This window comes from Brassica napus, chromosome C5 (genome assembly GCF_020379485.1).
Source record: "Brassica napus cultivar Da-Ae chromosome C5, Da-Ae, whole genome shotgun sequence".
Taxonomy (NCBI): domain Eukaryota; kingdom Viridiplantae; phylum Streptophyta; class Magnoliopsida; order Brassicales; family Brassicaceae; genus Brassica; species Brassica napus.
The window spans coordinates 47,561,933-47,576,613 of NC_063448.1; the positions used below are offsets into that span (position 1 = coordinate 47,561,933).

The window sequence follows — 14,681 nt, forward strand, 5'->3', positions numbered from 1 at the left end:
ATTGTTCATTTTTAGAATATGTATATCACATATTACGTGATAATATGTCCATATAAGTGTTCATTTGTCAAATTAGACTAAAATACTCTTAATTTCTCAAGTTGATAGAAAACTTCTCATTTCCATAGAAAACATCCTTATACTTCTTATACTAATGTCTTGATAGGAATGTCATAATGAGATGAATAACAGAAAATACATATTTTTGAAACTTTTTTCTGGCAGTATGTTATATACAATCTAAAACTATCTAAATACATTGGTATTACTAATAAATTTGTCTTTTTGATGTTGTAGTACTAAAAAATGTTGTATTTTCCAAAAGTATTACTATGAAGAAGTAAATATTACTACTACATTGAGTACTACTAAGTGTAAATATTCAAACATGTATTATTTTCTTTTCAACATGTTTTAGACGTGTTTTTTAATTGAAACATGTACATATCATCATACATAAGTTATAAGAACCTTAATTTTTGTCTTATTATTTATTCTTAGAAGATATATCTCATATATTACGTGATTATACGTCCATAAATGTGTTTATTTGTCAAATTAACATAAAATACTCTTAATTTCTTAAATTGATAGATAACTTCTCGCTTTCATAGAAAACATCTTTATATTTCTATATACGGGAAGGCCATGATAAGAATAACTAACAAATTAAAATAAATTATTTATATAAATTATTTTTCTTAAACGAATATTGTTTATTCCTTTCAGGCATTTGTTTGGCTTAATAATACTTAACAAACCTAGTATTATTTTAATAATTTTAATTTGTACCTAAGAAATCCAATAATCCAATTTTTTTTGTACATAGTAATACCTAGTATTCAATTCAATAAGTCCAAACCTGTTTCAATCTCGTAAAACTTTATAAAACCAAAATATTAAATTTTACACATTCAAAATACAAATAAAAAGCATAAGAAAACTGTCATGGCCCACAAAATCATTCTTTATCACATCCCCTCCAAACTACTTATGCACAGAGTTCCACCTACACACTGTAACATACAAGCCAAGGAACATGATTAATAATTGAATACAGAACATATCCAAATCCAAATGAGCCACCAAGACATACGCTAACCACCAAGCCTTCACATATAAAATCCAGAGATTATTAAAAAGTAGATGCGGTAATGAGTAAGTAACTAAATGCTATGAAAGTAAGTAATACCTTCAGCTAATGTATCTAAAGCAAGATCAGAAATGCTTTCAATGGGTCCATTAACAACTCTGTAACAGGAAGAAAGAATAAAATCAACAGAAGTCGTCCATAGTAATATTGTAGAAAGATTACCCCTATTAATGACTTGTGTTTGTTTCTTTTTTCTTACGGACTTTTGTGGCCACAAGGACGTATGGGAGAGAGCAGAACATTGAGATTTAAGAATTTTTTGTTTCCGTTTCATTGTTCACGTCAATATCCAGTAAAAGACCTGAGATACCTTCGACATCAACCATTGGAGAATAATCTTTCGATGACGTTCTCTTGTACAAACAAACTCTCCATCATCTCCAATACAATTCGTCTCCTCGCTAGTTGAATATATAGTAACAACACACTCGTCGCAACCCGGTAAAGCCTCTTTGATCCTCATGTTTGCTTTCGTCTCCCTGCTTTTCCCACGCATTGAGGCCTGAAACAAAACAAAATAAAGAGAAAGATGCATCTCTCGATTTGTTGTTCTGTAAGCAAACTTTCTTGTTACATGGGATGCATCTGTTCCCTATTCTAGTATCTCTGTTAATACGAATACCACTCCATCTTTCTAAAACTAATTGTACGAGTCAATGGGTGTAAAAGTTTGGATCTTTTTTCAAAGCTCTGGCAGTAAGCGCTGTCTTCAATCCATTTCATGTTGCTTCTGATCCACACAGACAACAAAAGAAAATTCATCAAACTATATCCAAAAATCCACATTAACATAATTTAAAATTACCTGAGTGAGAAGAGTTATCAGACCTTGGGGGATTTCGACGGATTAGAAAAGAAGTTAAGAGTAAAAAGGAGTTTGTTCAGTTCAAGCACGAGAAAGGATACGGTGTCTTCCATTGCGCTTGACTCCTTCGCTATCTTCTTTAATCGAAGACTCTCGTGGCTCAACTCTACGCCGCCACGAAATTCTCAGCCGCCGACAACGACGAACGACTCTTTGCTGTGGACGGACCACGTCCTCTCCTCTCTTAGCTTCCCCACGAGAATTGCGACTGCCCTCACATCAACCAGGAACTTCCCATCAAGCATAGCCGATCGTCCTTGCTACGATTGAGTCATCAGAATTGAACCGGAATTAAGACGGAGTTATGGAGGTGAACGATTTTCTCGGCGTAGTGAAGAGAAAAAGAAAACTCAAAAAATAAAGAAAATAGAATCCCAAAAAAGCGTGAAAGATCCGTATGTTTTGGGTTTGAATTTGGATAATCCGATTGAAGCATGGTTGGGTTTGTAATTATGCAAATTCATTAAGTCTTAGATGTTTTTTACTCATTTTCTGGTTTAAAAAATATTCAAAAAAAAAATCAAAAAATCTTTTTTGAACTGGGGCATACTAGAATTTTTGAGTAAGGTACTAGGGCATTTTAGAATAAAGTCCCTGTGCTTCATAGTTTGTGCATCTTAAACATTAGAAATACATGTTCTTTTTGAAAAAAGAAAAATTAGGTTGAAAGATAATAAAGGTGAAAAAAAATCTTAGCTGCATTCTCTTAGATACGATTACTGAAGCAAAGCAGTTATCACCATTTTCTGGCGCCGGTGAAGCCCAACTCTCCAGTGTCGGAATCTCCACCTCATCTATGTTACACTTTACCTCTCTGCTTTTATTCGGCCTTGCTCTGCTTTTTATTCCATTCTCTGTCTAAGTTTGGTGTGTTGGCTCCATGGTTACTAGTAAGATTATGATAGTACTAACTTTTTCAAATTTTAATTTTATGAAATTATCATAATTATAAACTTTTAATATTACAAATAATTATTATTGGTTAAATAAAAGCTACCGAACTGACAGTGTTTTCATATATTTATAAATTAATGCTTCTACACCAGGAAGTCTCGGTTTCAATTCCTGGACAAGACATAATTATGCGAATTAAGTGAGAAAAAACTTACAAGAAATCTGCAGCATGGCGCGAAGAGTACCGTCAAGCGTGGATTCCATAGGGCAGCTCAGGTGATGCAGTCAGACGTAAATCCTCATACGGCAGGTAGATTCGTCAGCTGTAGAATCGTCTGTAATATTTCTCATAGTTGTAATTGTATAATTATCCAGTATTAAAAAACATATAAATTAAAATTTAAAAAAGGTTATAAAAGATAAATATAGTTATAATTTTTTTGGTATAAAACTGAATAAATCTTAAACCGAAAGTATATAAACCGAATAAACTATAATATATATGATTTTAATATGTAACTAATTTTTAAACTGAAATACAGAAAAACTAAAAAGCCGGATGGAAATCCGAATTTGTTGTGTATGTGTTTTTTAAGTATAAAAATAACTAATCCACTTTCCAATCATTTCAGGAGAAGATGGGAAAGACACATAGGCTCCAAGGGAATGTAGAACATCGGTCGAACGCCAAATGATTTCGCCACCTTCGAGAACAGATTCACCATGGTTGAAGCCTACCTACCTCTAATCCCTCCAAAACCCGAAACCACACTATGTAAATTACTTTCGTCTCAGCCGTCGCTCAAACGGGGGATCTCTGACACAATGGATATGATCATTTCTAGTTGAGCTAATGACTTCAGGTAGGTTTATCATTTTAGATTTGGTGCATTTCTTAATTTGATGTATTTTGGTAAAATGTTAATTTTTTTTTTACAGAAAACGTAGATACAACTAAGACAGCAAACAAGCTAAAACTACAATGCAAGATATCATTTCAGCAGAAAACAGATAAAACTCAAAAGCGACTAGAGACACCCACACCTCAGCATCCAAAACGATTTCTAATGAAGAAACACCAATTCCAACTTCGAAAGTTTTTTTTTTCCAACTTCGAAAGTTGAACATTTGTATTTGGTGTTTTTATGTTTTATTTGGAGAGATGGTATAAAATTTAACATTTCGTGTTATATGCTTTCTTAATTTGGTGTTTTGTCTCTTGAGAGAAAAACCAATTTATTCATTAAATAAAGACTTATTTTTGGGTTCACCAACCAATAGGATTATGTTATTTCATATTCGATATCTTTTAAAAAAGGAAACAAAATATTGTCAAATTATATTATCTTTTTAAAATTAAAAGGTAAAAAGAAATAAATAAAAAATAGTAGTAGTTACAAAAAAAAATATTTTTAACGTTGTCAACAAAACATTAAACCCTAAATCCTAAACCATAAACCCTTGGGTAAACCCTAAACCCTAGGATAAATTTTAAACTCTAGGATAAATCTTAAACTCTAAATCAAAATCACTAAACACTAAAACACTCAAGGGTTTAGGGTTTAGGATTTAGGGTTTAGAGTTTTAGGGTTTAGTGTTTTTATTTAGAATTTAGGATTTATCCAAGGGTCTAGGGTTTACCCAAGGGTTTAGAGTTTACCCAAGGGTTTAGGGTTTATCCAAGGGTTTAGGGTTTACCCAAGGGTTTAGGGTTTAGGATTTAGGGTTTAGGGATTAGGATTTAGAGTTTAGTGCTTTGCTGACGACGTTAAAATTTTTTTTTTAATTTTTTTTTTTCTGTAAGTGCTATTTTTTTTTTTACTTTTTTATTTTAAAAACATAATATAATTTGATAATATTTTATTTTCTTTTTTAAAAGATATCGAATTTGAAATAAAGAAATTCTATTGGTTGGTGGTGTACGTGAACCCAAGAATAACTCTTAAATAAATATAACAGGTTTACAGAAAAAAAACATGCAGACCTTCCCTTATTGAATCGCACACACAAAACAAACATACCGATAGGGAAAAAATGATGAAGAAGGATCATATGGTATCACGATCCTCCCTTGTTGAATCACAAACACAACACAAACAACCACAAACGGTAATGATCAAATTAACGGCGTTTAAGCAGAGTTAAAATCATAATAGAAGAGATCGTCAAAACGGTCATTGGTCTGAGCTTTGCCACCATGCATCAGGAGCCCTTTCTTACCATTAATTGTTGCACACGTGGAATCTGCCCATCCCCTGATAGCCGGAGTCTCCTGATTCTCTTCTTTGTTCTTCTTCTTGTGGCTTCCAAAAGGGTTTCTTGTCCCATTATTTGTCTCCTCCTCCTCTCCACCGAACTTATCTAACCTCTCCCACTTCAACGTCACTGTATCCAACGCAAAAGTCCCATCCATCAATTGTCCCGGGCCTACATGAGCTTGTGGATCCATCGCTATCTCACCTCCAAATATCACAATGTGCTTCCCAACAACCGCACTAGCGAAAACGCTCCTCGCAGAAGGCTTCTCACCAAATGTTTGTACTTGGGTCCACTTGTTTTTAACATGGTCATAGTAATGAACATCATCTATTTCACATCCGTTGAATCCATAAACCACCCAAACCTTCCCTTGCACTACTTCGAAGGAGGCTCCTCCTCTTATGCTAACCGATTCTCCTGGAGTCCCGCACTGAACCCACTTCTGATCAGCGATGTTGTAAGCGTCCAGGGTCTTGAGCCGCTCCTTACCACCCACTCCACCGAAAACATAAACGTGGTTCTCATCGGCTGCCATAGAGTGGAAGCTACGAGGAGTGGGTCCTTCTTCCACGGGAGTTCGCTGTTTCCACTTATTCGTAGTTGTATCAAAAGAATGGAAACCGTTGTATTTTCGGGAATCGTCTCGGCCTCCAAAGACATAGAGGGTTGTTCCAACTGACACCATTCGGACGCCTAAGCAGGAGAGGTGTGGAATGTCTCCCGTGGCTGGAGCAATGGACCATTTCCCGGTTTTGAGGTCAAAGACGTAAAGGTCTTTATCAATAGGCACATTCGGTGTGAACTCGCCACTAAAGGAGTAAATCTTGTTTCCTACTTTTGCTATGGCATGTGAGCATCTTTGCCCTGGACCCTTTCCATTTTGCACCACCTTATACGTTATTAAGATTTGTTAATTAACACATTTTTTAAGAGATTTAATTTGAACAAGTTCACTCCCTATGGTGAACCTTTAAACCCAGGTCTCTTCTAGGACCAATTAAAATGCCACGTATAATTAATTAAAAAATATTAAATTTATCTAAAAATAACTAAAAAGAATAATGCTAATTTTAACAACGCTGACGCCGCCAGCTAAACCGTAAACCCGAAATCTTAAATTCTCAACCCTAAACCGTAAATCTTAAACCCAAACCCTATACCTTAAACTTTAATATTTTTTAATTAATTATTTACGTGACACTTTAATTAAGTTTTGTTCATTTAATTTACAGTCTGATTAAATGATATCAAGATGTACGCATTCTTTTAATTAATTCAAGTCTACTTTTGGTATGGTGTGTCTATCCCTTATATATTAAAAGAGTAGCATTGGAGTTAATGCTTTCACACCATGTATGACACGTGTCCACTGGACAGAGACTCTCACAAATTAGTTGCCTTAATTGGTTTTGCTATTCCATAATTTTGGGAAACGTTTCATTGATCTAGAAAATTTAAAAAACTACACGTGGAATGAGTTATTACGTAAAGCTTAAGCTACGACATCACCGTACCATTGTAAAGATTATTTCCCATCCTGAACACTTTCCAGAACATATACGGGTGTGTTCTGTCAGTGCACATCGCGAAGCACTAGATAGTAACACGTGTAAGTTAGAAACACATAATCGAGAAGATGAAGACGTAATTAACTTTTCTCTTATACGGGAGACATGAACATTCATATCGGCGAAGAACTCATCATGAACAATTTCAAGAAGAGAACACTCTGAATCTTACAAACGATACATCACCGAGCTCGCTAAGCATTTTTGCTCCACACTGCATAATGGTTCTTGAACGTGTATAGATTGTATGAACTATAAAAAGTTAGTTTATTATGTCTAACGTTGTTCTTGAGCGTGACTTCTGAGTTATTACATATATTTGTTCTTCAATGTGACAATCTATGCGCATGCTTGTGATATGAAGAAGTATGATCGAAAGAGAAGATGACGACGTCTGAAGAAGGTAAGCTGCAGTTCTGTGTTACTCAAGACGATAAAACGGAGAAGATGAAGACGTTTAAATTCGTATGACAGAACCGAGAATATGAAGACGTCTTTTACTTTTGTCTTACAAGAGAGACATGACTATTCATCTCGACGAGAACACTTTGAAACAGAGTACACTCTGTATCTTAGAACCGAGACATGACCAAGCTCGCTAAGTTGCGCAGCTCCACACTGCATTACGGTTCTTGAACGTTTATAGAATTTATGAACTATGAAAAGAGAAGATGACGATGTCACAAGAAGATAAGCTTAGTTATTTGTTACGCAAGACGAAGATGAAGACGTGATCTCCCTTTCTGTAATATTAGATTTATGGCATACAAATTATTTATACGTATCATTAGTTTGTGAAGCCAGGATTACAGAGGCATAATTACAACTACACGTCTGGACTCTTTTTAATATAGAGTTTAACTGGACTTAATATTGAAAATCGGTTATTTGGGTTTACTGAACCCAACCGGTCGGTTCATCGAATAATGGCTGCGATATTAAAATCTCGCCGGTAAAACCAATTCTTTGTTTCCTCTCCAAGGCCAGAATATATGAGAATCAACTACGATAATCTGTTTATGGCAATATCATTAAATCTGTTCGTGCTGGCCAAGGCAAAAATATATGATAATGAAAGCCCTTTTAACGTGGAAACTAAGTTAAAATCCTTAGGGTTTTACTCTTATATAAGAGTCACGTCCCCTACGATCTCTAATCATCTCATTCACACAGAAACAAAACTACTCTTCCCTCATACTCCTATAATGGCTGCGATAACTGCTGTGTCTGATTTGAAACCGTTTAAGAGTATGTGGAAGATTCAGGTGAAGATCATACGTTTGTGGAAGCAGTATTCTGCGGCTGGTGGCCTAACCATTGAGATGGTGCTAATCGACTCTAACGTAAGCATCCTATATTGGTCATGTTACTAATTTCCAGTTCACAAACGTATTTCATTGTCTAATACCTTAATTTTTGAACTTTTTTTAGGGTGTTAAGATAAACGCTTCGGTGAAAAAAAATCTGGTTAATCAATTTGATTCCTTCCTTTCACAAGGAAGTTCAAAGATTATCATTAACTTTTCACTCAACCCCTCTTGTGGTTCATACCGAACAACCATACATCCATACAGAATTGGTTTCCTCTCCACAACACGTGTGAGGAATTGTGATGATTTGCCCGATGCCCTAACTGGCTTTGAACCAGTTAACTACAGGGACATTATAGATGGTACACTCAATACGGATTATTTGGTTGGTAAGTTAGCTAAATAATTTATTGTCTTTCTAATATGAGTATATGTTTCAATTGTAGACTCAACTAAATATTTGTCTTTCCAGATGTAATTGGTCAGATTGTTGAGGTGACGCCAATTGAAGTTGTATCAGCAAATGGGAAAGAAACTCATAAACTGACTGTGGAGCTTCGTAATGAAAAGTAAGACGCCTCTGTATATATTCTAATGTATTCATATGTCATATGTATGCGTATGTTCATATTTGCTAATTTATATCTATTGTTAGGGATGAACGGTTGCCAATGGTGTTGTGGGGTAACTTTGCTACTGATGTAAGTGATGCTATTCAAGGACGTGGTGAGAATACCATCATTTGTGTTTTGAGGTTTGGGAAAATTAAAGTTTGGAAAGGTAATTTACCTCTTGGATATTGTTTTAGTTCGTAATAAATAAATATCAATGTCTGTAAAGAAATACTAATTATCAAAACATTGATTAAATGTCAGACGAGCGTTCTGTTTCGAATGCGTATAACGTATCTGATGTGGAACTGAATCCATTCACCCCTGAAGTGGAGGCCTTTGCGGCGTTGTAAGTTGGCTAGACTTATAAATAAATACATATACATTGTTTTTATTTGGGATGTTGTGTTCTTCAGGACTTATAAACTATGATTTTTTAACAGGTTGCCGAAGGACGAACTTGCATTGGCAATTGTTGAACCTAAACCACTAGCTTTGACGGCTGGGGCTGGTGATAAAAATGATTTCCTGGTGAACACACCTAGGAAGACCATATCTCAGTTGGTCGAATCTAACCAGGTACGCTAGATAAATTTCATAAAAGTTTGTTTATTTGTTATTAAAGTCAAAATCTGTATATATCTTATCTATCTATCGTTTTAACGTGACATTTATTTTATTCTGGATATTAATCTAGGTTGAGCAGTGTATTGTCATGTGCACAATAGCTGCTATTGAATCGGATATGGGCTGGTATTACTTGAGTTGCAAAGTTTGTTCGAAGAAGGTTTTGAATGTGCCGAATGAGAATGCCGACGGTTTAGATGATGAAGATGAAATGGGGTTCCATTATTATTGCGTGAAATGCAAGGTGAAGAACCCAAAGTTGATGCCGAGGTAATCATCGTATAGAAACTTAAATCATATTGTCGTTTTCTGGCTGATTGAGCAATTCTTAATATCATCTTATTGGTTACAAAATTGTAGATACAAGTTGCATTTGGTGGTGGTAGATAATACCGGGAATTCAAAATTCCTACTTTTCGATGCTATTGTAATGCAGATACTAAATCGTCCTTGCAATAAGTTGACTGGAAATAGTTTTGAAGAGGTAAAGTGGTTTATATCATATTATGACGGCTGAGTAACATAATTTTTTTATGTAGTATAGTATTAAATATGTTATATGTTCAGATGCAAGATCCGGATGATATTCCTTTGGCACTGAAAGATTTAGTTGGTAAGATATTTCTTTTCAAGATTGGCATTGAGAGAGAGAATTTTATATACAAGAATGCCACTTACAAAGTCTTGAAAGTCGTCACGAACACGGAAATGATATTAGAGTTCGAGGAGTTCAGTCAACCAAAGGTTTTGTAGTTTTTTAGAGTTTTCACTTTTTTACTTTTATTACATTAAGGATGTATCTTTTAACTGTTTTTCTTGGTTTTATTATTCTAGGGAGCTTTGACTACTTTAGCTATTGAAAACTCGGTTATTTCAGATGCACCAGAGGTAACGTCATATATATTTAACATAGTTAGTAATATTGGTTATCGATTTATTTTGATGTTTTAAAATACAACGACTTCTATTGCAGGGCTCCCTCATGTTGAATTATCAGTCTTCCCAGGAATGTGAGGTATTGAAAGTAACTCCCGCTAAACACCGAGGAGGAACCGTGATTTCTTTAGAGGAACACGTTGAGGAGAATTCGGTGACAAAGTATCCATCTCGAGCTCGGATCAAGATTGAAAAGGCTGACAAAAGTGGCTGAAGAAAGGCTTATTTGGAGTCATTTTTACAGAGGCTTTCCCTACGTTTTGTTTTTTTTATAAACATTAATGCCAGGATGGAGTTCACTTTGGTTAACACAGAGTTTGAACCTCTGACTTTACTCATATTTTTTTTAAAGAAACAGATCTTAGTTTTCATATATATCAATATGCTAACTCACCAAATGAATTACAGGTTAAAACACTTAAAGTGTGTTGCCTATGGAAAGGTAGCAGTGACTTTGAATGAATACAACCTTAACTCACGTGCTCCAGTGAATGTCTGTGTTTTGAGGTCATGGAGAATCCATTGGGGAGAAGGTTAGCTATCTAATATTGCATATTTTGCAGATTAAAATATCTTATGTATTTTATACTTCTTATGTAGGTGGTTTCAGATATATCACTAACCTAGAAAGCTCTTCTCAAGTCTTATTTGATCAGGACCTGGCAGAAATACAAAACTTCAAATCGAAGTAAGTATCTTCTAAATTATTACTTACTGTTTCTTGGCTGGCGATAAGAAAAAAATTTGTGCCCTAATTTTTATCTTCTTCTGTTTCTATGGTCACAGAATTCATATACCAGCAAATTGAAGTTGATGTTGGAGTGTTTATTAATTTGAAGATTTTTTTGTTTTATTAGTATTCTATTTATATTTATATTTTTGTTTTGGCTTTCAACGTCTTACTTAAGAACTATTATGATAAATTCTTTAATTATGCATCTTAATAATAAATGAGCTTTTTAGTTATAAGAGAGTTATTCTATTGTTTAAATATGCTTTTACCGTTCTTGAAACTTTCTTCCGTTGTTATAAAGTCCTACTTTATCAATCATATATTGCAAATACATACTCTATTTTGGATCTCAAACATTAAATCACCGAGTCAATTCACCCCGCGCAATGCGCGGGTTATCACCTAGTATATGTTAAAAAGGAAAATCATTTCTTTATGTCGATCTAAGAGATTTCTACCTTTATCCAGTTTCCAAGCGAATCAAGAGTGGATGAGAAAGAAACATAGGCTCCAAGGGAGTGTAGAACATCGGTCGAACGCCCGTGAAACCCAACGATTTTGCCACCTTGGAGAACAAACTTGACCCCCGGACTTGTCTCAAAGACCTGATTGGTTTTACCTTTGTAAGTCTCGAACTTAAGAGCCACAATGGTTTCTTGAGTTACTGTCTCACGGAAAGCTTCTACGTAAACGATGTAGTCATCTTCGTCAACCTCAAACTACGTATTAAAAACAACTCTCAGCACGAAACTAATTTGAACAAAATTCATATTTTCAAGTTAATATAATTATATAGAAGTACATATTGTTAGTACCTCCTCAACTTTTTCTGTTTGTTTTCGATGTTCATCTCCAACAACCACTTGAGAGCCATCGGACATACTCAAACTTGACGAAGGCTATACAATCCTGGCCGTGACCTATATATATTTTTCTAACATTGTCGTGAGCACCATCGTCCCACACAGCTCCAGACGCACCACCCTTAGTTTTAAGCTTCTTCGGGGGAACCGTAAGAGGGGCGGTGGTGGAGGATAACGGAACGAAATAAGCTCCGATGGAATTGAGATGGTTGCTGGCAAAACCGTGAAACCCGAATCTTCTTGTCTTGAGCTTGGAGAGTAAACTTAGTACCACTACCATCAAAATCATAGCCGATGTATTCAGAAGTCTTTTGATTAGTCTTGAACTGGATTCTTAATATTACATTGGAGGAATCATACCAACCCTCGACGAAAATTAGATGCTCATCCGGATGGTTAATCACAATCTACAGTGGTTCACAATTTCAGTACAAAAAAATCCACGTAGGGGAAAAAAGAAAAATATTCCATTAAACCTTATTAGCTTACCTCTTGCGATGAACCTCTACCACCTTGCCCACCGTGGAGGGCTCCTTGTTTCGGTTGTCCCGCTTTCACATATTCAAACTTCACGTATTGAACACCTTGTCCACCGTTTCTTACGTATATCATTGTCACGCCGTTGTGATCGGATCCGTCGTCCCATGCAGTTCCTCCTGTGCCACCTTGTGCTTCCAATTTTTGAGCTCCTGAACCGGTCCCTGATCTGCTGTTTCCAGTTCCGGTCGGTATGGGAGCGTAGTGAACGTCGATAGAGTTGAGAACACTGCCGCAGGTACCAAGAAAACCGGCGATCTGTTTACCGGTAGCCTTCGGAGCAGAAATCTGGAAACCAGATTTCTTTCCGTAGGGTCCACGAGTTGTCTTGTTCGTTGTGAAAGTTAATGCCGTGATAACTTCTTGCGTGCTCAACGTTTTGCCGTAAGCAGACAGAGCCGTTATGTACTCGTCCGGGTCCAAAGTGAACTGTTAATGGTTATTATATAATAAAACTAACGTCAATTTATTGTGTTAGAGCACCATGAGCAGCATTATCGCATGGTTTTAGTAAAGTTTTTACCCGAAAAGCAGGGTGTGAGCCATCACAAAAAAAGAAGAAACGAGTTGCAAAAGTAGCAGGAGAAGAAACGTTTGTTCATGGTTTTTTTAACTGTTCACGGACCCCACTGACACATGGCGGCCCGCGATAGATTCGTTTTTTTTAATCAGACAAAAAGAAAATAATAAGAAACCCAATTGGGTTTATGGGATAAAGATGCTCTAACCCATGGACAGTTTCATAGGTAGGTTTTTGAATTTTTTTTTCTTTTGTTTTTGGGGGCCGCGAACGGTCTGAAAACCACCCAAGATTCAGCCTTTATAAAAGAGGAAGAAGAGGCAGTTCTTAAAAAATGAGTGAGATCCACTGATTTTTTAATTATTCTTTTGATAAAATCCATGACTAAGAGCCAAGATTAATGGTGCTCTTGCATATATTAAAACTGAAAATATAAAAATTTAAAATATTTTTTAACAGATAAATATAAATTATATTTTAAAATAAAATTTTATCAATATTGTAAATTTTCTTTTTTTGTATCAATATTTTAATATAAATTTGATTTAATTAAACATGAAAATTATATTTAAGAATATGCATGTATATATTTGAAATTATAATCTTATATAGATTTTCTATCTATTTATTTTAATTAAATATATTAAATAAATTTGCAAAAGCTGCATAATTACTAAAATTAAAATTAAAAAATATTTATAAAATTTGCAGATATATAAGAAAATAATGATTTTACGATTAAATTTTTATAATTTTCTAAAAAAATGTATACATTTTTGAAAATTTTAATAATAAAATTGTATAATTTAAAAATATATAATTAAATTATATTTCGAAATTTATAATGCCATATTTGAATATATTTATTTTAATGATGATTTATGAGTTATTCCCATATTATAAAAAAAATTCCAAAAATATAAATTGACATTAAATGTAATATATGAGTTATTACCATATTTTAAAAAGTTTACCATAAATATAAATTAACATTAAATGTAATTATCCATGTGATATTAAGATATAAGACATGTCATCAATTTCAGTAACCATGTCATATTTGTTTTATGAAATAGATTTTAGAAAAGATACGTGGCAAAATCACTTGACAAATATAATCAAGAGAATTGTTTGTTTTCAACAAACCTCGGCAGACTTGGGCCCAACAGAGCCGCGACGCTGGGATTGAAGAGCGGTTCCGGCGCACGTGACCTGGATTGAGTAGATGACGTCATCGTACGTAATCTGAACTTTCTTCACCTTCGCGTGCTTACCATCGTCCCAAGACATTGTCGCTTCGATTACCTGTTCATATATTATACAGTATATAACCAACCATAAACTATTAATACAAATTTAATTTTTTTTTCTTGACTATTACTCTCTCTATTCTTAAATATAATATATTTTAGTTAAAAAAACATATTAATAAAGTTATTTTTATCAAAAAATATTATTAAAACTATAAATTAGCAATTACTCAATCAATTATAAAATAAACTATTAAACATGATTGGTTATACAGTTTTGATAAATTTAAAAATTAATTAAAAACGTTGAGAGAACTGACCTGAGAATAATGTAATGATTGGTGGAAGTGATCCATATTGGGAAATTGCATTGGTATTTATCGACCCATCGGAAGTTCACATCGACGAATTTGTTAATGTATTTTATAACTCGCGATACACGAGAGACAATAATGAATGAATCCATGTGAGTACACGTTGACATACCGCAAATACTTGGATCAGAAAATATTTTTCACTAGACCCAATACAAGCCAACTCATATAATTTCCTAAT

General features: G+C 34.4%; 2 protein-coding genes, 1 long non-coding RNA gene and 1 pseudogene across 7 annotated transcripts; 1 reads left to right on the top strand and 3 right to left on the bottom strand.

Annotated features, from left to right (window-relative positions):
* Positions 1-863: 863 nt before the first annotated feature.
* LOC106452127 lies at positions 864-2,406 on the bottom strand. 5 transcript variants are annotated; one of them, XR_007323390.1, is made up of 4 exons: positions 1,959-2,406; positions 1,357-1,883; positions 1,193-1,251; positions 864-1,110 (listed from the first exon to the last, which is right to left on the bottom strand). It is a non-coding gene; the product is annotated as an uncharacterized LOC106452127 (long non-coding RNA). The 5 variants fall into 5 exon arrangements; XR_007323391.1 differs by having other exon boundaries at positions 1,353-1,883; XR_001289750.3 differs by having other exon boundaries at positions 864-1,016; positions 1,959-2,405.
* A 2,408-nt stretch (positions 2,407-4,814) lies between these two features.
* LOC106452124 (nitrile-specifier protein 1-like) lies at positions 4,815-6,072 on the bottom strand (the record flags this gene model as incomplete). Its single annotated transcript, XM_048757566.1, has 1 exon — positions 4,815-6,072. A coding segment is annotated over one exon (1,029 nt), but the record flags the coding sequence as incomplete, so codon positions are not given.
* Positions 6,073-7,944: 1,872 nt separating this feature from the next.
* LOC125587318 (replication protein A 70 kDa DNA-binding subunit A-like) lies at positions 7,945-10,437 on the top strand. Its single transcript, XM_048757567.1, has 11 exons — positions 7,945-8,082; positions 8,171-8,411; positions 8,522-8,618; positions 8,705-8,829; positions 8,925-9,009; positions 9,104-9,239; positions 9,358-9,557; positions 9,648-9,771; positions 9,855-10,031; positions 10,122-10,175; positions 10,261-10,437. Exons 1-11 carry the CDS (start codon positions 7,945-7,947, stop codon positions 10,435-10,437), a joined length of 1,554 nt encoding a protein of 517 aa, XP_048613524.1.
* Positions 10,438-11,399: 962 nt separating this feature from the next.
* On the bottom strand, positions 11,400-14,166 carry LOC111198239 (annotated as a pseudogene).
* Positions 14,167-14,681: the final 515 nt, after the last annotated feature.